Genomic DNA, 22,150 nt, shown 5'->3' on the forward strand with positions numbered 1-22,150 from the left:
CCTGGACACATACAGGGTAATTTAGCATGGCCGATCCACCCTAACCTGCAAATATTTGGACTGTGGGAGGAAACCGGAGCACCCGGAGGAAATCCACGCAGAAACGGGGAGAATGTACAAACTCCACACAGACAGTTGCCCGAGGGTGGAATTGAACCCAGGACGCTGGTGCTGTCAGGCAGCAGTGTTAACCACTGAGCCACCGTGCTGGCCCAACTGCTGCCATGGCATGTGGTGAAATCTGAATTTAATAAACACCTGGAGTTTACAGTCTAATGATGACCAGGAATCCATTGTCAATTGTCATAAAACCCCAGGTGGTTCACAACTATCCTTTAGGGAAGGAATCTGCCATCCTTACCTGGTCTGGCCTACATGTGACTCCAGACCCACAGTAATGGGGTTGACTTTTAATTACCTCTGGACAATTAGGGCTGGGCAATAAATACAGACCTAGCCAGTGACACCAATTCCCCGTGACTGAGTAAAATAAACTAGTTGCTCATCGGGTTAAAGAGTGGACAATGAGGCTGAGATATTTGGCAGCAAGTTCAGGCTGTGTGAAAGGGGGAGAAGTAGGAAGATCACAGTCCACTCTGATGTTCCTTCTCTTTGGGCTTCTCTCATTACAGGGGGGGCACGGTGGTGGGAGAGAGGGAGTGGGGTTTGAAGGTTCAGTGGGTGGGATACTCAGAAAGTGGATCCCACTGGCTCCAAGCTGATCCCTCTGTCCACCACTGAACACCCATAACCCTCAAAGTGGGTTCCCTTAACAAAACAGGAGAACCCACCAACATGAGATACACTGGAATTCATGTAGCGCCTTCAGTGGAGTAAAACTCTCTTAAGCAATGACTTAAAAGAGTGGAAATAGAGAGGTAGAGAGGTTTAAGGAGGGAATTCCAGAATATAGGAACAACAAATGCTGGAGGTCAGAACGGGTCACAGAGCATTCATGGAGAGAGAGCAAGCTAACAGCTGAAGCTCTGATGAAGAGTCAGCTAAACTCGAAATGTTAGGTTGCTCTCTCTCAGTGGATGCCCTCTGAACTGCTGCGATCTCCAGCATTTGTTGTTTCCAATGCAGACTCCAGAAACCGCAGCAATTTACTCCTATATCTGGAATATAGGGACCAGGCAGTTGGAGGGACGGACAATAGATCAGCATAAGAGGACTGTGAAGATGTCAGTGGGTTTGTGATTGTTGGAGATTACAGAGATGGAAATGGAGAGGGATTTGAAAGGCAGAGGAGCTCATTTCAAATTTGAATTGGTGGAATAAATCTCATGTTATGCGCGCGATCAGAACGCCATGCGATCCTTGTTAGAAAGCTATGAGTTAGTTAGGGAATGCACATACAGAAGATCTCATTAAGACAGAATATCAATTCCCTTCCTCCCCCTCAGGACAGGGGACAATGACAGACTGAGATTCAACACGAAACAAGTTTATTAACAATTTTAGCCAAATCTCACTGAAGAAGTGGAACATGTTTCCACCACAGTCTGAACATCAAAGCAGATCTATGTCCCAATAAGAGAGGAGGGAGCGAGTCAAACTCTCACATACAGAAGCCATTTACGCTGTTTCATCGTCCATCACCAGCCTGCTAATTTATTCTGATTTAATTGTTACAAACTTAAAGGCAGGCAGCTTCGTGGTGACAGGCATCATCATTTATCCACAGTCCTCAATCTCACTCCAGCACATTCCATCAGTATTTGCTGCTCATTAACTGTACTGTTATGACTCAAGGGAGCAGTGAGGAAGAGGGAAGAGGACGGGTCAGCAAGAGAAAAATATATATGGGAATCTTGGTTTGATCTTTCACTCGACGCTTGACAAGTCTTTTCCAGATCAAGGCAGCCAGACAGGCAAGAAAGGCAAAGCAGTTCAATTAGAGACTGCCATCTCATGTTTCAGTACCAGACTCAAACTTGACACAACCAGCTGGTAGGAGGTAATATTCCAGTCTTCCAACAGTGCAGCACTCCCTCAGTACTGACCTTCCGACAGTGCAGCACTCCCTCAGTACTGACCCTCCGACAGTGCAGCACTCCCACAGTACTGACCCTCTGACAGGTGCAGCACTCCCTCAGTACTGATCCTCTGAAAGTGCAGCACTCCCTCAATACTGACCCACTGATAGTGTGGCACTCCCTCAGTATTGACCCTCTGACAGTGCAGCACTCCCTCAGCACTGACCCTCAGACAGTGCAGCACTCCCTCAGTACTGACCCTCTGACAGTACAGCACTCCCTCAGTACTGATCTTCTGACAGTGGGGTACTCCCTCATAACTGACCCTCTGACAGTGCAGCATTCCCTCAGTATTGACCCTCTGACAGTGCAGCACTCCCTCTGTACTGACCCTCTGACAGTGCAGCACTCCCTCAGTACTGACCCTCTGACAGTGCAGCACTCCCTCAGTACTGACCCTCTGACAGTGCAGCATTCCCTCAGCACTGACCCTCTGACAGTGCAGCACTCCCTCTGTACTGACCCTCTGACAGTGCAGCACTCCCTCAGTACTGACCCTCTGACAGTGCAGTACTCTCTCAGTACTGACCCTCTGACAGTGCAGCACTCCCTCTGTACTGACCCTCTGACAGTGCAGCACTCTCTCTGTACTGACCCTCTGACAGTGCAGCACTCCGTCAGTACTGACCCTCTGACAGTGTGGCACTCCCTCAGTACTGACTCGCCGACAGTGGGGCACTCCCTCAGTACTGACCCTCTGACAGTGCAGCACTCCCTCAGTACTGACACGCCGACAGCGGGGCACTCCCTCAGTACTGACTGGATGGATCTTACTGGAATTTGTTCCTGGAGTGGGACTTGAAACCACAAGCAGGATGTCACAGTGAATTGCTTTGTTGGAAGCTACTGTTTACCAACTGGGCTTTGGCTAATCTTAGAGAGATAGCTTGTCTCACAAGTGATCACCGTGAAGCATCTGGTATTATAACATTTCAAATGTTCGCTTTGACCTGAGATTAGAACGCCCCATGTCCCAACATGACTGGCTTGCTGCAACATGAGTTTCTGACGGAGTAGCTGCAAACCGCTTAGTTTCCAGCTGACTTCCTCCTGCGGGTTACTGTCGTACACAAACCAGGCTCACCATTCTGAAAAAATGCAGTAACAACGATAGGCCATTCAGCCCTTCAAGGATTCCAATAGGTTAAACAGTATATCAAATTAATTCTGCAAATGTATTGCTGGTTAAAGCACAGCAGGCCAGGCAGCATCTCAGGAATGGAGAATTCGACGTTTCGAGCATAAGCCCTTCATCAGGAATCATTTTAACCTACTATCAAATTAATTCACCCACCCAGATTCCCAAACCCTTGCTCCTTTCCATCTGATAACAACCAGATCTTAGCTTGGAAATTTCCAGTTGCACCCTCATCCCCAGTGTTAGCAGCAGTTTTAGACAGAGTTCCAAGTTCCCTGGAATGCATTGTGTGTGGTGTTGGAGGTATTTAAATCAATTGGGTTCCACAGCAGAAATGCCACTTAGATTGCAATATTGCGTCCAAGGTATATGTCCAGAGAGTGGTGCTGGAAAAGCTCTTCCTGATGAAGGGCTTATGCCCGAAACATCGATTCTCCTGCTCCTCGGATGCTGCCTGACCTGCTGTGCTTTTCCAGCACCATATTCCCGACTCTGATCTCGCTTCCAAGATATATGACTGACTCCCCGATCAGAATGGCAAAAGTGAGGACTGCAGATGCTGGAGATTAGAGTCAAGAGTGTGGTGCTGAATAGCACAGCAGGTCAGGCAGCATCCGAGGAGCAGGAGAGTCGACGTTTCGGGCAATTGCCCTTCATCAGGAATATTCCAGCATCACACTCTTACCTAACACTACGGGCAATTTAGCATGGCCAATTCACCTGGCCCACACGTCTTTGGGACTGTGGGAGGAAACCGAAGCACCCGGAGGAAACCCAGATCAGAGACCCAGCACAGACTAGATGGGTCAATAGCCTCCTTCTATCCTGTCTGCTTTTCTGAAGATTCAGATTTAATCTCCAGCGAGCTCTGGCTTTCATATTCCATTTGAAGAAGAAAACTGAGATTGGCAATTCAATCCTGTTCCAACACTCTGTTACATATGGAAATTTGTAGTCATGACAACAAATAATCCAAGTTTAGTATATGGAGATAACATTAACAACTACAGAAGTAGGTGTAGCAGGAGGCCAGGTCTGCTCAGTCTATCATCCAGTTGATGACCGATCTGTTTGCGGCCTTTCCTGCTTGTGCCAACCCACTCCTTCATTCCACAGACTGTCTGCCGTAGCTCTCCAAAAATGACACTGACAATCACCACCCTCTCGAGTGCTCCTGCAGAAGGGTTGCTCTTGAGAAATTGAGAGTTTACTAAAGCCACACCGACTGAGACTGTAAGGTAAAGGTGGAGATCTATACTGCATTAATTCACAGGGCGCCCTCACTCAGTTACCCACACTGCTGTCCTCTTTCTCACCCAGCCCCTAACCCCACGCTTCATCCCACACCTTGCTCCTCACTCACCTCTCACTCAATCCACTCAAGCCTTGGACATCACAGCATGGTGGCACAGTGGTTAGCACTGCTGCCTCACAGCTCCTGAGACCCGGGTTCAATTCCCGACTCAGGCGACTGACTGTGTGGAGTTTGCACGTTCTCCCCGTGTCTGTGTGGGTTTCCTCCGGGTGCTCCGGTTTCCTCCCAGAGTCCAAAGATGTGCGGTTCAGGTGAATTGGCCATGCTAAATTGCCCCTAGTGTTAAGGAGTAAATGTAGGGGTATGGGTGGGTTGCGCTTTGGCGGGTCAGTGTGGACTTGTTGGGCCGAAGGGCCTGTTTCCACACTGTAAGTAATCTAACCTGTGAAAGATTCCCAGCCCCACCAGCAGGTGTTCCTTTGATGGTCTCTCTGAGTCCTCTGCAGAGGAAGTTATTGAATAACTAGTTAGGCCTCAACTAGGCTCTACGTTAGGGAGGATAGCAAGGCCTTGGGGAGGGTGTGGAGGAGATTTACCAGATTTGGAGCAACTATGCGGTTCTTCAGGCAAGGTATAGGGACTAGAGAAGGTGGGATTGGCTCCTCTGAGTCGAAAAGGGAGATATCATCGTGACAGTCAAAATGGAGTGATGTTGATTGAGGTCTTAGAGGAGAATTGATTCTGCTGAAAGGAAGGCCATTGAGAACTGATTATCTAAACACAAGTGGGATTGTAAGACAATAAAACATAGGAGCAGAAGAGGGCCATTTGGCCCAAGGAGTCTATTCCACTATTCATGGAGATCATGTTCGGTTCTGCCCTTGCCCTGTAGCCATTTGTTCCCTTCCTGATTTGTTCTTCAATTAGTTGTCATTCTGCTATTACCTGATCTGTTGTGGTTCTGTTCGCCGAGCTGGGAGTTTTTGTTGCAAACGTTTCGTTCCCTTTCTAGGTTACAGGGAGAAGCTTCACAGGAGGCTCCCAAGCACTGAAGATGTCACCTAGAAAGGGGACGAAACGTTTGCAACAAAAACTCCCAGCTCGGCGAACAGAACCACAACAACGAGCACCCGAGCTACAAATCTTCTCACAAACTTTGATTACCTGATCTATATGAGGATAGAGTACACTTCAGAAATGTGTTATATTGGTTGCAGATTGCTTTGAGACAGAGCAAAAGTGAGGACTGTAGATGCTGGAAACCAGAGTGGTGCTGGAAAAGCACAGCAGGTCAGGCAGCATCCGAGGAGCAGAGATAGAGAGGTTCTTGATTAGTAGGTGGATCAAGGGTTTCAGGGAGAAGGCAGGAGAATGGAGCTGAGAAATATATCAGCCATGTTCGAATGCAAAACAGAATCAATGGGCTGAATGGCCTTATTCTGTTCCTACATCTTATGGTTTTATAACTGAAGGGAGTGAGGAATGAGACAAAATGGGAAGCTGGTAGCAGGTACATGGGGGAACGTGGAGCAGTGAGGGTGGGAAGGGGTGGAGGGAGTGCAGGGCAGGAGAAAAACACAGGTTTGAGTGCCGGGGGACACTCCATGCTGAGTGCACTGTGTGTGTGTGTGTGTGAGAGAGAGAGAGAGAGGGAGAGAGAGTCTGAGAGCTCACCTTAAGCTGATACACATCAAAGCAGCTTCCTGAGAGGAATGTTACTTCAAGCAGCAAAGAAAACTAAACAGACAGGAAAAGGGAGAGAAATGAGGGTCTTATCTGCAGCATCAGGCCCTGAGAGTTACCTAGCTATTACAATCCGAACTTGATTACTCTGTGAGAGAGAAGGAGAGAGCGAGATGGTAATCAGATATCTCGAGTAGCCTTTGAGCAGTACAATTTGTGACTTCTAGGCTTCTGTGAGCCCAGGGCCTGGGTGTGGGGAGTTGGGGGGAAAGACAAGGAGGCTTCTCATTAACCGAGGCTTCATTACACAAATCTGACGCTGTAATTTCACCGGTGGGAAAGGGATCAGCAGCAGTTTGCTCGGACTGCGATGACACAGTACAACACAGCTGCGGGTTACCGTCGAATGTGGGCAATGAGCGGAGCTTTGATCAAAGCTCCATGTCAGGCAGATGTGCTCTTTGTCCCTCTCGCACTGCATGCCATTACACATAGTGATGGGCAGCCCCTCTGAAAGGTTTCTCTGAATGCCCCTTGCTCAGCATCTCCCCCAACACCCCCCCCCCCCTCACCGACGGGGAGGAGCGGGGAGGGGGTGGGTAAAGCCATAGGAAGGCCGTGAGGTTGAGAGGTCAGGGTATTGGTGTCATTAAACAGAGTCAGTGCTGGTAACTGTGTCCTTTTCAACCCTGCCTCCACCACCCCCCCAGCCACACCCGCCACCGGTCCCACACCCCTCCCCCATCCCTGAACCCTCCCACTTCTGAAAAGGGATTTATCCTTGCACAGTATGACCCTTCTATGGAACTGTCAGCAACCCCCCAGCTGCATTTACATAGTGCCATCAATACACTAAACTGATAAGAGACCGTACATTAACGTAATTGAAAATGCGGTTGGAAATGTGTTGCTGGTTAAAGCACAGCAGGTCAGGCAGCATCCAAGGAACAGGAAATTCGACGTTTCGGGCATAAGCCCTTGAAAATGCACCAGGATGGGTACATGAATAGGAAAGGATAAGAGGGTGATGGGCCAAAGCCTGCTCCTCGGATGCTGTCTGACCTGCTGCGCTTTTCCAGCACCACTCTGATCGAGGATATCCGGTCAGTGCAGAAGAGTTGGGCTGAAGGGTCTGTATATCTTTATGACTCTAAGAGGGGTCTCTCCCACAGGTGTAATGGGAAACCCAGCTCCACGCTGAGCCACACCAGGGGATATCAGAACAGAGATGGGGGCTAGAATGCCAGCCAAAGATTCCCAGGGAACCAGTTAAAGGAGGATAATGACGGGTGAGGATTCAACACGGGATTCCGAGAATTGAATCCCTGACAATAGAAGGTGCGGCCACCAATGATGGAGAGATTGAAACTAGGGTTTGCAAAAGGCCAGTATTTAGGATATCGCAGATAATTCAGAGGATGATGGAGCTGGGGAAGAAGACAGACAGAGAGGAGAGGTGAGGAAATGAAGGGATTTGTAATAAGCGATGAGGCTTTTAATAGATTAGATTACTTACAGTGTGGAAACAGGCCCTTCGGCCCAACAAGTCCACACCGACCAGCTGAAGCGCAACCCACCCATACATTTACCCCTTATCTAACACTACGGGCAATTTAGCATGGCCAATTCACCTGACCTACACATCTTTGGACTGTGGGAGGAAACCGGAGCACCCGGAGGAAACCCACGCAGACACGGGGAGAACGTGCAAACTCCACACAGACAGTCGCCTGAGGCAGGACTTGAACCCAGGTCTCTGGCGCTGTGAGGCAGCAGTGCTAACCACTGTGCCACCATGCCGCTGTAAGCCAGGGAGCACAGGGAGGGATAGGGAATGGGATGTCAGGAGGCAGCACACAGGAAATAGAGTTTTGGATAACTTCAGGATCACAGAATGGGTGAGGCCATCCAACTGCGGAAGGTCAAGTCAGCAAAGGTCAAGGGCTTCAGAGTAAAAAGAGCTGAGGAAGGAGAGCAGGTAGGCGATAATGCAGAGCTGTTGTGGGCTCTCTCAGCAATGACACAGACTGCTCAAGGTAAACACACCTGGACATCAAATATCACACCACAAGGTAGAACAGTTAGTTCAACAGCAGACAACTAGAAGGAGTCAGAATAAGGTCAAAGGTCAGTAACGAGTGAACATTTGCAGCAAGGAGAAAGGACAATGACTTCAGAATTCCCAGGAGAGTCCTGAGGGAGTGCTGCACTGTCAGAGGGTCAGTACTGAGGGAGTGCTGCACTGTCAGAGGGTCGGTATTGAGGGAGTGCTGCACTGTCAGAGGGTCAGTACTGAGGGAGTGCTGCACTGTCAGAGGGTCAGTACTGAGGGAGTGCTGCACTGTCAGAGGGTCAGTACTGAGGGAGTGCTGCACTGTCAGAGGGTCAGTACTGAGGGAGTGCTGCACTGTCAGAGGGTCAGTACTGAGGGAGTGCTGCACTGTCAGAGGGTCGGTATTGAGGGAGTGCTGCACTGTCAGAGGGTCGGTATTGAGGGAGTGCTGCACTGTCAGAGGGTCAGTACTGAGGGAGTGCTGCACTGTCAGAGGGTCAGTACTGAGGGAGTGCTGTACTGTCAGAGGGTCAGTACTGAGGGAGTGCTGTACTGTCAGAGGGTCAGTACTGAGGGAGTGCTGCACTGTCAGAGGGTCAGTACTGAGGGAGTGCTGTACTGTCAGGGGGTCAGGACTGAGGGAGTGCTGTACTGTCAGAAGGTCAGCACTGAGGGAGTGCTGCACTGTCAGAGGGTCAGTACTGAGGGAGTGCTGCACTGTCAGAGGGTCAGTGCTGAGGGAGTGCTGTACTGTCAGAGGGTCGGTATTGAGGGAGTGCTGTACTGTCAGAGGGTCAGTACTGAGGGAGTGCTGCACTGTCAGAGGGTCAGTACTGAGGGAGTGCTGCACTGTCAGAGGGTCAATGCTGAGGGAGTGCTGTACTGTCAGAGGGTCGGTATTGAGGGAGTGCTGTACTGTCAGAGGGTCAGTACTGAGGGAGCGCTGTACTGTCAGAGGGTCGGTATTGAGGGAGTGCTGCACTGTCAGAGGGTCAGTGCTGAGGGAGTGCTGTACTGTCAGAGGGTCGGTATTGAGGGAGTGCTGTACTGTCAGAGGGTCAGTACTGAGGGAGCGCTGTACTGTCAGAGGGTCGGTATTGAGGGAGTGCTGTACTGTCAGAGGGTCAGTACTGAGGGAGTGTTGTACTGTCAGGGGGTCAGGACTGAGGGAGTGCTGCACTGTCAGAGGGTCAGTACTGAGGGAGTGCTGCACTGTCAGAGGGTCAGTACTGAGGGAGTGCTGTACTGTCAGGGGGTCAGTATTGAGGGAGTGCTGTACTGTCAGACGGTCAGTACTGAGAGAGTGCTGCACTGTCAGAGGGTCAGTACTGAGGGAGTGCTGCACTGTCAGAGGGTCGGTAATGAGGGAGTGCCGCATAATGTTCAAACGAAGATGTTATCGTTTGAATGATCTGCCAGCCTTCGCAGTAAATGCCAAAAAACACCCAGTAACACTGTCCCCAGATGGTGAGATCCCCATGTCCTGGGTACTATTTAGCCCTTTCCAACATCCCTCAATAAAACAGATGATCTGGCCATTTGTCTCCTTGCTGCCTGTTTTGGGATTGCAGTCTGTGGATTGGCTGCTGCAATACAACAGGGAGACAGTGAGGTCTGCAGGTGCTGCAGATCAGAATTGAGAACGTGTTGCTGGAAAAGCACAGCAGGTCAGGCAGTATCCGATGAGCAGGTGAATCGATGTTTCGGGCTGGAACTCTTCCCAGCCTCATTCCTGATGAAAGGTTCTGGCCCAAAACGTCAATGTTTCTGCTCCTCGGATGCTACCTGACCTGCCGCGCTTTTCCAGCACCACACTCTCAACTGCTGCAATGCAACAGTGATTGAAGCTCATTGGCTGTGGAGATTTGGGACAGGCTGAGGTGTTGAAGCTCATTGGCTGTGGAGATTTGGGACAGGCTGAGGTGTTGAAGCTCATTGGCTGTGGAGATTTGGGTCAAGCTGAGGTATTGAAGCTCATTGGCTGTATGGAGATTTGGGACAGGCTGAGGTATTGAAGCTCATTGGCTGTATGGAGATTTGGGACAGGCTGAGGTATTGAAGCGCATTGGCTGTGGAGATTTGGGACAGGCTGAGGTATTGAAGCTCATTGGCTGTATGGAGATTTGGGACAGGTTGAGGTATTGAAGCTCATTGGCTGTGGAGATTTGGGACAGGCTGAGATGTTAAAAGGCCCGTTGTGAATGCAAGGTGTTTGGGTCAGCACCTGAGCGTCCAGATTATCCAATCGATTGTCTTGTGCTGAATGTGAAAAGTTTCATTTCACTCACGGCTCTTATATCCTTAACAATGAGACCTCAATGACAGTCAGGATGAAATCCCATTAAAATTCCTCACCATCTGAACACATTGAATAGAAATTACAATTCCAAGTCTTTTGTCATATAAAATTAAAATCAAACACAGTTTATTGTCTGAGTCTATGCGTTTGTGCATGCAATCTGATTAATTCTGGAAACACAATCAGAAAATCATCCTTTTTTGGTCTTTTACCAAGTGCGACGCTTTCTGAGAAGTAGGAACCAACAAAATGCTAGTCAATTCTGTCAGAGAGATCCTTCCCTAAAGTGTCAGCACTGCCCAATGTCATCAAAAGGGTCATTTTATGCTCACATGAATATAAAACCCTCTCTAATCTGATGCATCAGAACCCTGATGCACCCAACACATCGCTCAGAATTACAGACACCTTTTGTGATCCCATCTGTACATACCACCACATCACCCTCAGAGGGAGATAACTCAACATAGACTCTCCAGAGCCCGGTGATGGTGGGTAAAAGCCTCGAATGTAGACCTGGTGAAGCTGCAGCAACATTTGTATTGTAGGTTACACCTGACACACACACACACACAGTACAGCTCAGTGTGATGTCCCTGTTTACAATCAGACATTGAGGAGTAAAGCAGACGGAATAATCTAAAACACAGTCACACAGTCACACTGTCTGCATCTCCTTTCACCTTTTCAACAAATAAACCAAACGATGAAAGCTGACATGAATCGGAAGGTGACTGGAGACAATATCTATGTTTTACTGAAATCTAAGTCGATACACTAGGATTCTGATAATTAGGCCACACCTGACCCTTTTACCAATGATAGTGCAAACCTCTGAGGGTTACAGAGACCACCCCACAGCTCCCCCACTTGGACAAGGAGCCTGTTACTTACTTGCCACCTCCAGTGAGGCGTTGTGACTGACGGCCTCCCCCAGGTAGTTCCTGGCCACACAGACGTAGCTGCCCTCATCGGGTTTGCTCCTCCGGCCGTGGACAATGCGCAGGAAGAACAAGGAGCCGCTGGGCAGCAGCATACGGTGAGAGCGAGGATCATCTTTGTCCGTCTCCACCCGCTCCCCGTCCTTGTACCACTCGATGGTGGGGATCGGTCTGCCCTCAGCCTTACAGTTCAGAGTGGCAGGCTCTCCCTTGGACACGATCAGATCGGACGGATGTTCCACAATCCGGGGTGGGGAATCTTCCTGCCGAAGGCGTGATCCTGGAAGAGAGAAGGAGACAGACAATTAGCAATATAACATCAGCCTTCATTTCACATCTGGGTCATATGTGGAGTTCTTCCCTCTCACTTTATACAACTCCACACACACCTCAGCTCATATTTCATCGTGATCCAACTTACTTCAAGTCACATCATCCACAAACCTGGATGGGTGCAATTCCAACAACACTCTAGAAGCCTGATACCATCCAGGACAATGTAGCCTGCTTAACTGACACCACATCCACGCTCTCTCTACCACTCGCACTGAGTAGCAGCAGTGGGTAATACCTAAAAAGTGCATTGCAGAAATTCACCAAAGATCCTTTGACAGAAACACTTCCGAGAAGGGCAGAGGGTGCATGGGAAGTCTAAATCTCACAACTTCCTCTCCAAGCTACTCACCATTCACCAAAGCTCGCCGCCACTTTCTCAAGGGGCAACTAGGGATGAACAATAAGTGCTGGCCTCGTCAGTGCTGCCCACATAGTCATAGAGATGTACAGCACGGAAACAGACCCTTCGGTCCAACCCGTCCATGCCAACCAGATATCCCAACCCAATCTAGTCCCACCTGCCAGTACCCGGCCCATATCCCTCCAAACCCTTCCTATTCAAACACCCATCCAAATGCCTTTTAAATGTTGCAATTGTACCAGCCTCCACCACATTCTCTGGCAGCTCATTCCATACACGCACCACCCTCTGTGTGAAAAAGTTGTCCCTCAGGTCCCTTTTATATCTTTCCCCTCTCACTTTAAACCTATGCCCTCTAGTTCTGGACTCCCCCGCCTGAGGGAGAGACCATGTCTACTCATCCCATCCACATCTCATGACTGAATAAAAAACAATACTAGGAGAGTTATACCTTGTCTGTGAATGAGCAGTAAGAATGGACTAGCAGAGGGACCTGTTTGATGCGTCCAGGCCAATGTCTGATGGGTTGTTGTAGCTATTAGATTAGATTACTTACGGTCTGGAAACAGGCCCTTCGGCCCAACAAAACACACCCACCCAGACTGTGAGAGGAAACCGGAGCAAACCCGCGCAGACACAGGGAGAATGTGCAAACTCCACACAGACAGTCACCTGAGGCAGGAATTGAACCTGGGTCTGTAGTGCTGTGAGGCAGCAGTGCTAACCACTGTGCCACTGTACTGACCCACGGACACCTCCTGACTGAGCTTGTAATATCCATGTTGATGCTGTGGCTGAAATACCTCACAGTCTGGGACCTTTGGTGTTGCAACTAGTGTTATCTACCACCTCAATATGGGTCTAAGAGGAGGGAGTGAGGCAGTGGGATCAGTTTGGTGTTTCACAAAAGGTTATGGAAAGACAGTGGAGCAGTGGGATAAATGTGGCATTAGTGCAGAGATTTTTGAGAGCATGTGGGATTGGAATTCGTTTGTGATTAAAATGGGGAGTAAGTAGGGCAGTGGGGTCAGTTTGGGATTGATACTAGACTTTGGGGAGATAGCAGGACAGTGGGAGTGGTTTGGAATTGGGTCATGGCTATGGGGTGACAGCAAGGCTGTGAGATTAGTTGAACTGGAAAAGGGCTAGTAAGTGAACGACGGGCCAAATGTCCACAATTAGCCCTGGGAAATGCTATGATGAGGTGGCTGAAGCCTGAGCTGATAAGTATCAAATCTCTCAGGAGACAGGAAGAGAAGACTGTGCGGGTGGAGCATGAGGCAGGGATATTTATATATAAACCGTTCTGTGGGTTATCTAACACCAACTGCATGACTGGATTAGCCAAATTTGACAGTCACTCAGTGAACAATACTCATTGTTCACTTTACTGTAAGTGCTGTCTCAATTGCATTTCATTTAAATTCGATTGAATGGATTAAAGTAAAATGTCACAGAGTAATTAAGACCATACAACATCCCATAGGCCCGTGTAAACATCTCCAGTCATTGACATTTTGTAAAGTTACACTAGGGCCATGGAAAGCCTGTGGATTTTACTCGGAACAGGGTCTCGTACTAACTTTTTGCTCTCTCACAGTCCTGGATTCTTCACTCAGTGAAAATCCTCTTGGCTTAGCCCATCAAGTCCTCATGAAATCTTGAAAACTTTGTTCATAAACTTCTAAATTCCAAGCAATCTTACATGAGTCTGTGCAACCACTCCCCGTAATGTAACCCTCAAAGATTTTATCCTTTCACAGAATGTGAGCATTTATTGCCTGTCCCTGGATACCCCTGGAGAAGGTGGGGGTGAGCTGCCTTCTTGAACCGCTGCAGTCCATGTGCTGTAGGTAGACCCACAATGCCCTGAGGGAGGGAATTCCAGGGTTTTGACACTTGCCGGTATATTTCCTAGTCGGGATGCTGCTTGGAGGGGAATTTGCAAGATGCGATGTCCCCATGTGCAGAGGAACCTCAATTATCTGGCATTCAATAATCCGAATTTCGGATTATCTGAACAAGATCGCAATATCCCGGTGCGTTGCTAAACTGTGTTATCCGGCATTCCATTATCCGAACATTCGATTATCTGAACAAAACACTCCCCGCTCATGTCATTCGGATCTATTTCTCAAAGCTACATTTAATTGGCCAAGGAGATAAGATTATCCTTCACAAAGATCTCAAGTAGGTTATTGTAACCGTAAATAGCTGATTACAAAGCAAATTATATTTCAACAGAAGTGTGGATATGGGAATTGAACTATTTGACACCAACTGCTTTGGCTGGTCCCATTCTTAAAGGCCAATCTTAAATGGAATTTTAATACCAATCAGCTGAGCCCAAAGGAGACCAACTTTTCTCGAATACACAATGTCAGAATCCACGTTGTTGAACTTTTAGTTTAGGGCCTGGCATTTCTAAATGTAAGATAAACAAAAATGCTTGGTTTGATAATAAAGTGCAGAGTAATTGCAATTCCAAAGGTGGCCTATGTTTATTTAATAAGGTCAGAGCTGGAAGTGGAAAATTGCCAATCATTAAGTGAGTCCTCTCCGAGCTTAGTGAGGGAGGCAGGAAGTCCACAGCTGTCTCAGTAAAGAGTTTAAAAATTATTCAGGTGGCTTCCCAGAACAAGGGAAAGGTTTGGGAATTGGAGATAATTTGCTTAAATCCCTACCTGTGATACCTCAGGTGTTCCTGCAGCCATGGGGATAGATTGCAATTTGGATTTATCTCCATGATATCTCATGGACGTGTCCAGCTGGTGTTTGAAAGCTGCTGGAATTGTATATGGGCTGTCAGAAACCGAGGCTGCTTTCTCATTTGAAGTCATTGAACAAGAATCAGTGAGACACAGGCTTGAGCAGTGGAGTTCATGTTCATGAAGTGTTGAAGGAAGTTAGGAGGGTCATTGAGCACAGGACTAATACAAAGACCCCAAGTAAGCTTAGCCTTCAGGGAATAGCAGGAACACCAAGGAGAAATAAAGTGAATTCCTGAGAACTGTGGCACTCTTTGGTTCGGCCCGAGGAGATGTCACAGACTCACAGTGATCTACAGCACAGAAAAGGCCCTTCAGTCCATTTCATCTACGGTGGCACGGCGGTTAGCACTGCTGCCTCTCAGCACCAGAGACCTGGGTTCAATTCCCCCTCAGGTGACTGTCTGTGTGGAGTTTGCACGTTCTCCCCGTGTCTGAGTGGGTTTCCTCCCACAGTCCAAAAATGTGCAGGTTAGGTGAATTGGTCATGCTAAAATTGCACAGTAGTGTTAGTTGAAGGGGTAAATGTAGGGGAATGGGTCTGGGTCGGTGTGGACTTGTTGGGCCGAAGGGCCTGTTTCCATGCTGTAAGTAATATAATTTAAGCAGTCAAAAACAACTCTCTCACCACTCTAATCAGCCATGGGGAATAAAAACCTTCAAGATCCAAATAAAAATAGGGAAGCTCAGATGAATATGATTTGTTGAGCTGTTTTGCAGTGTAAAATTTCTGTATTTACAAAACATTTTGTTTTTCTTTGCATAAATATTGTGGCATACAAACTTCAAAGGGGAGAAGCGTGAAGTGATAGATTTGAGGAAGAACATAGCTGACTGCATAAAGTCGAGTGTAACTCTAAAGTGGGTGCAGCAGTAGAGGGAACAGGGTTTATATTGTCTTAACTCATTAAAGGTGGAAGGATAGATTGAGAGACTGGTTCATAAACCACAGTCACAAACATCCAGAATCTGGTCCTTCGTTAGTATGGCCATAGCTTACACTAAGGAGGGAGGTAATAACCTTGAGGTTATGGAAATTCAGCAGGTCTGGCAGCATGTGTGGAGGGAGAAGCACAGCTAAAATTTGAAGTCTGGCATGGCTCTTCTATGGAATTGTATTTTGGTCATGTCTGGACAAGTAATAAGGTGAGAGGAGAAATATTTTAAAAAGGATATGAGGGGCAACTTTTTTTACACAGAGAGTGGTTTGTGTGTGGAATGGACTGCCAGAGGAAGTGGTGGATGTGGGCACAACTGCAACATTTAAAAGACATTTGGATAAGTACATAAGGTTTGGAGGGATATGGGTCAAACGCAGGCAGGTGGAACTAGTTTAGATTGGGGTAATGGTCAGCAAGGACTGGTTGAACCAAAGGGTCTGTTTCGAGCTCTATGGCTCTATGACGCTAATCCAGAACTCAACGCTAATGTTCTAGGGACAGGTTCAAATCCCATCAGAGCGGATGGCCAAAGTTGAATTTAACAAAAATCTGAAATTAAGAGTAGGTTTAATGATGATATGTAACCATTGTCGATTGTCTGGTTCAACAGTATCCTTTGGGGGAGAAAACCGGCCATCATCATCTGGTCTGGCCTAGATGTGACTCCAGACCCAGAGTGGTGTGGATGGGGAATACATGCTGACCAGCGAAGACCACATCGTACAAACAAATGAAGAATCGTTCAGCTCCACCTGGAATATTGTGTTGAGTTCTGGGTGCTGTATTAGGAAGGATTGCAAAAGTTCAGAAGAAGTTTACAAGAATAATTCCAGTGCTACAGGATTTCAATGAAGAAGACAGATTGGAGAAGTTGTGACTGTTTCTCATGAAGTGCAAAAGGCCGCAAGGAGACCTGACTGATGTTTTCAACACCATGAGAAGCCTGGGGAGGAGTAAATTGGAATGAAATGCTCCCACTCGTCAAGAACAAGAAGGAACTGACTTCAAGGCAAAGAAGTAAAAGTGACAGATGGAAAAGGTTTCCACACAGCGAGTAGTTAGGTTTTGGAATGAAATAGCTCAGAGCTCAGCATCAGTCAAGGCACGCCAAAGGGAATGGGATGATTATTTGGAAAGGAAAGATGTGCAGAGTTAGAGAGATGAGGCAGGAAAATGGCACCAAATGAGAGCTGGTCATAGAGTCATACAGCATAGACACAGAGCCTTTGGTCGAACCAGTCCATACCAAACATAATCCCAAATGGTGCGAACAAAATGGGCAGAATGGCCTCATTCTGAACAGGAACACTTCCGTGATTCTGGTTAAAACATGAGATTTTGTGGCTTTTTTTTTAAAGGAAGTATCCAGAGATTTGAAGTTTCTATCAAAGTTACTGATCCCCATCAGGATCATAACTCGAGGAGGCGAACACATGTGCCAGCAAATCACGGGGCAAGTCTTTGTATGTATAAGGTTCATGACCTCACATCAAAGCAGAATCCAACAAGAGGGTCACGGCATTGTAGAGAGCTAGAGTTTGTTTACAAACGGCTGGAAAACTGTGGCTGAATAAAAGGGGTCAACACAACAATAACTACACACATTTATATCAGACATTTAATACAGGTGGATGTTCTATTTCACAGCAATGCTGTTGACAGGATTTGGCACCAAATCAATAAAGACATAAGCTCTCAACTGACCAAATGCTAGGCGAAGTGTGACAATTTTATCTGTTAGTGGGATGTGGGTGTTACTGGCTAGGCTAGTATTTACTGCCCATCCCTAGTTGCCCTTGGAAAGGTCAGCTGTCTTTCTGAACCACTGCAGTCCATGTCATAGAGTCATAGAGATGTACAGCACAGAAGCAGTCCAACTCATCCATGACGACCAGATATCCTAAACTAATCAAGCCCCATTTGCCAGCACCTGGCCCATGTCCCTCCAAACCCTTCCTATTCATATACCCATCCAAATACCACTTAAATATTGCAATTGTACCAGCCTCTATCACTTCCTCTGGCAGCTCATTCCATACACGTACCACCCTCTGCATGAAAAAGGTACCTCTTCAGTCCGTTTTGAATCTTTCCCCTCTCATCCTAAACATATGCCCTCTAGTTTTGACTACCCCCAACCCAGGGAAAATACATTGTCTATTTACCCTATCTATGCCCCTCATGATTTTATAAACCTCTATAAGGTCACCCCTCAGCCTCCGACACTTCAGGGAAAACACCCACAGCCTGTTGAGCTTCTCCCTGTAGCTCAGATCCTCAAACCCTGGCAACATCCTTGTAAATCTTTTTTGAACACCTTCAAGTTTCACAACATTGTTCCTATAGCAGGGAGACCAGAATTGAACCCAGTATTCCAGTACCAACCTAACCAATGTCCTTTACAGCCTTTACAGATGACACCAAAATTGGAGGTGGAGTGGACAGCGAAGAAGGTTACTCTAGATTACAACAGGATCTGGACCAGATGGACCAATGGGCTGAGAAGTGGCAGATGGAGTTGAATTCAGATAAATGCGGGGTGCTGCATTTTGGGAAAGCTAATCTTAGCAGGACTTATACACTTAAAGGTAAGGTCCCAGGGAGTGTTGCTGAACAAAGAGACCTTAGAATGCAGGTTCATAGCTCCTTGAAAGTGGAGTCACAGGTAGTTAGGATAGTGAAGGTGTTTAGTATGCTTTCCTTTATTGGTCAGAGTATTGAGTAAAGGAGTTGGGAGATCATGTTGCGGCTGTACAGGACATTGGTTATGGCCACTGTTGGAATACTGTTTGCAATTCTGGTCTACTTTCTATAGGAAAGATGTTGTGAAACTTGACAGGGTTCAGAAAAGATTTACAAGGATGTTGCCAGGGTTGGAGGATCTGAGCTATAGGGAGAGGCTGAACAGGCTAGGCCTGTTTTCCCTGAAGTGTCGGAGGCTGAGAGGTGACCTTATAGAGATTTATAAAATTATGAGGGGCATGGATAGGATAAATAGGCAAAGTCTTTTCCCTGGGGTCAGGGAGTCCAGAACTAGAGGGCATAGGTTTAGGGTGAGAGGGGAAAGATATAAAAGAGACCTAAGGGGCAACGTTTTCATGCAGAGGGTGGTACGTGTATGGAATGAGCTGCCAGAGGAAGTAGTGGAGGCTGGTACAATTGTAACATTTAAGAGGCATTTGGATGGGTATATGAATAGGAAGAGTTTGGAAAGATATAGGCTGGGTGCTGGCAGGTGGGACCAGATTGTGTTGGGATACCTGGTTGGCATGGATGGGTTGGACCGAAGGGTCTGTTTCCATGCTGTACATCTCTATGACTCTGTAACATGACCTCCCAACCCTTGTGCTGTAAGTTGACCCAAAATGCCCTTAGGAAGGGAGTTCCAAACAATCAAGTAGGCTGCTTTGTCCTGGATGGTGTCAAGCTTCTTGAGTGTTGTTGGAGCTGTACCCATCCAGACAAGTGAGGAGTATTCCATCACACTCTTGACCCATGTCCAAAGCAGCATTTTAAAGGAGGAGACAGAGGTGTGAGGCAGAGAGGTTTTAGGGTAGAACTCAACAGCTTTGACCCAGGAACATCAAAACACTAATTGAAACATACAGAATACTGAATGGCCTGGACAGAGTGGATGTTGGGAAGATGTTTCCATCGGTAGGAGAGACCAGGACCTGAGGGCACAGCCTTAGAGTAAAGGGAAGATCTTTTAGAACAGAGATAAGGAGAAACATCTTCAGCCAGAGAGTGGGGAATCTGTGGAATTCACTGTCACAGAAGGCCGTGGAGGCCAAGTCATTGAGTATATTTAAGATGGAGATAGATAGGTTCTTGAGTATCAAGGGGGTCAAGGGTTACAGGGAGAAAGCGGGAGAATGGGATTGAGAAACGTGTCAACTATGATTGAATGGCAGAGAAGACTCGATGGGCTGAATGGTCTAATTTCTCCTCCTATGCCTTACATTTGCAGTGTAAAAGACATCATATTGGACAAGAAGACTAGCCACAAACCAGTTCCAAACTAATCATTCTGAAAAACAGTCATATCAGACTTGAAAGATTATCACTGTCTGTCTCTCTCTCTCTCTCTCTCATCTCTCCCACAGATGCTGCCAAACCCATTGAGTTTCTCCAGCATTTTAGTCCAAAAACATGGTTGCCTACCATGCAGGATTTTGGCTCTGGAGGCCTGGGTGTGAGCATCTGATGAGACTGAGATGGTGGATTGGATGGCCCGCAGAGCAGAACTCCACAAACACTGGCCCATCTGATGTAGAAGCCTCAGACTGGGGGTGCATGGTGCAGAGGCCCCTGGGCACAGGAAGGTGCACTCAGCCTCTGCTCAGTCTCGGGTGGATGGTACTTTTACAGAAGAATTCTACACCAATTAAATTTAAAAACAGTAAACCTTAAATAACAAACAGTGCATACAAGCGTCCTTGCCGTGGGTGAAAGGGTTAATACTAAAGAAAGGGATTCAGAGCTTGACTATGATGTGTAAAGTACTGAATGTTTTACAGGAGAGACCATTTCCTGGATTTATAAAGCTAATTATAACGTACTTCATCCGTCCATTCATTGATTGTGCTAAATGTCAGTGACTGCAGTCAGGTATTTAAAGGATTTGGGTTAGACAAATCCCTTTGGGAATGGTATGCACTTCAGCATTTTCTATCAAATCTCCAAGGATTTATCCCGTCAAACTGCAGGTGTCTTTTTTAAAGATTCCAGCTCAAATGCAGTCAGTTGGTACAAATGGCAGCGCTCACGGACCCTGCACCAGCTTGTTCCTGTAAGGATGCCTGTGTAGACGTTGGGTTTAAGTTCCAACTCTGATCTCTGATGTCTGAGCAGGTGGTGCATTCTTCACAAGGAACTCCTGAAGGCCAGCCTTAAGGGGACCACCCGTCGGCATGTTCTGCAGCATCACTTCAGCTGGCGTGTGTTATACAACATAGGATTATCGATTCACAACACTGTGGAAACAGGCCCTTCAGCCCAACAAGTCCACAACGACCCTCTGAAGAGTAACCCACCCAGACCCATTCCCCTATTACTCTACATTTATCCCTGACTAATGCACCTAACCTACACATCCCTGAACAATATGGGTAGTTTAGCATGACCAATTCACTCTAACCTGCACATCTTTGGACTATGGGAGGAAGCCCACGCAGACACGGGGAGAATGTGTAAACTCCACACAGACAGTTGTCTGAGGCTGAAATCGAACCCGGGTCCCTAGCGCTGTGAGGCAGCAGTGCTAACCACTGAACCACCGTGCCACCCTACAATAACGATGTGGAACTCCTGCAATCTGGGTGGTAGAGAGGGAGATAAGCAATGATTTCAAAAGGGATTCCCTTTAGGTGCTTGAGGTAAGTTAATGGTTACAGGTATAGAGCAAGGCATGAGGATGGACTTGGTCAGTGTATGTAGACCAGTACAGCTTCAATGGGTCAAAGAACCTCTTTCAGTGCTAGGATAACCTAGGAACAGGGGGCAAGGATTCTGTGTGAAATTGGTCATAGAAATGGAGAAGTAGTCCATGCTGCCCATACCAGGCCTCTCTGCCATTCAATGTGATCATGGCTGATCATCCAACTCAGTCTCCTGTTCCCATTTTCTCCCTCCATATCCTTTGATTTCTTTAGCAGAAAGGATGATATCTAAATGCTTCCTGAAAACATTTCTATGGCAGAGAATTCCACTGGCTCCTCACTCTCTGGGTGAAGACATTTCTCCTTATCTCAGTCCAAAATGGCCTTCCTCAGATTCTTATGTGATTCCCGGTTCTACATGATCATTGCTCATCTCCCTCTCCACCAGCCTGATGGGCAGGGGTTCCACATTGTTATTGTAGAGTGGCATGGTGGCTCAGTGGTTAGCACTGCTGCCTTTCAGTGCCAGGGACCCGGGTTCGATTCCTGCCTCAGGCGACTGTTTGTGTGGAGTTTACACATTCTCCCTATGTCAGAGAGATGTACAGCATGGAAACAGACCCTTCGGTCCAACCCATCCATGCCGACCACATATCCCAACCCAATCCAGTCTCACCTGACCCATATCCCTTCAAACCCTTCCTATTCATATACCCATCCAAATGCCTCTTAAATGTTGCAATTGTACCAGCCTCCATCATTTCCTCTGGCAGCTCATTCCATACACGGATCACCCTCTGCATGAAAAGGTTGCCCCTTAGGGTTCTTTTATATCTTTCCCCTCTCACCCTAAACCTATGCCCTCTAGTTCTGGACTCCCCAACCCCAGGGAAAAGACTTTGCCTATTTATCCTATCCATGCCCCTCATCATTTTGTAAACCTCTATAAGATCAC

General features: G+C 47.4%; 1 protein-coding gene across 2 annotated transcripts in view; it reads right to left on the reverse strand.

Annotated features, from left to right (window-relative positions):
• The window catches only part of robo1 (roundabout, axon guidance receptor, homolog 1 (Drosophila)), a 364,449-nt gene that overhangs the window by 295,630 nt on the left and 46,669 nt on the right, over positions 1-22,150 (reverse strand). For both annotated transcript variants that reach the window (XM_060833868.1, XM_060833867.1), the window contains exon 2: positions 11,362-11,688. In XM_060833868.1, the coding sequence (XP_060689851.1) occupies positions 11,362-11,688 (327 nt within the window). The remainder of the gene's footprint in view (positions 1-11,361; positions 11,689-22,150) is intronic.

Source organism: Hemiscyllium ocellatum, chromosome 12 (assembly GCF_020745735.1).
Source record: "Hemiscyllium ocellatum isolate sHemOce1 chromosome 12, sHemOce1.pat.X.cur, whole genome shotgun sequence".
NCBI lineage: Eukaryota > Metazoa > Chordata > Chondrichthyes > Orectolobiformes > Hemiscylliidae > Hemiscyllium > Hemiscyllium ocellatum.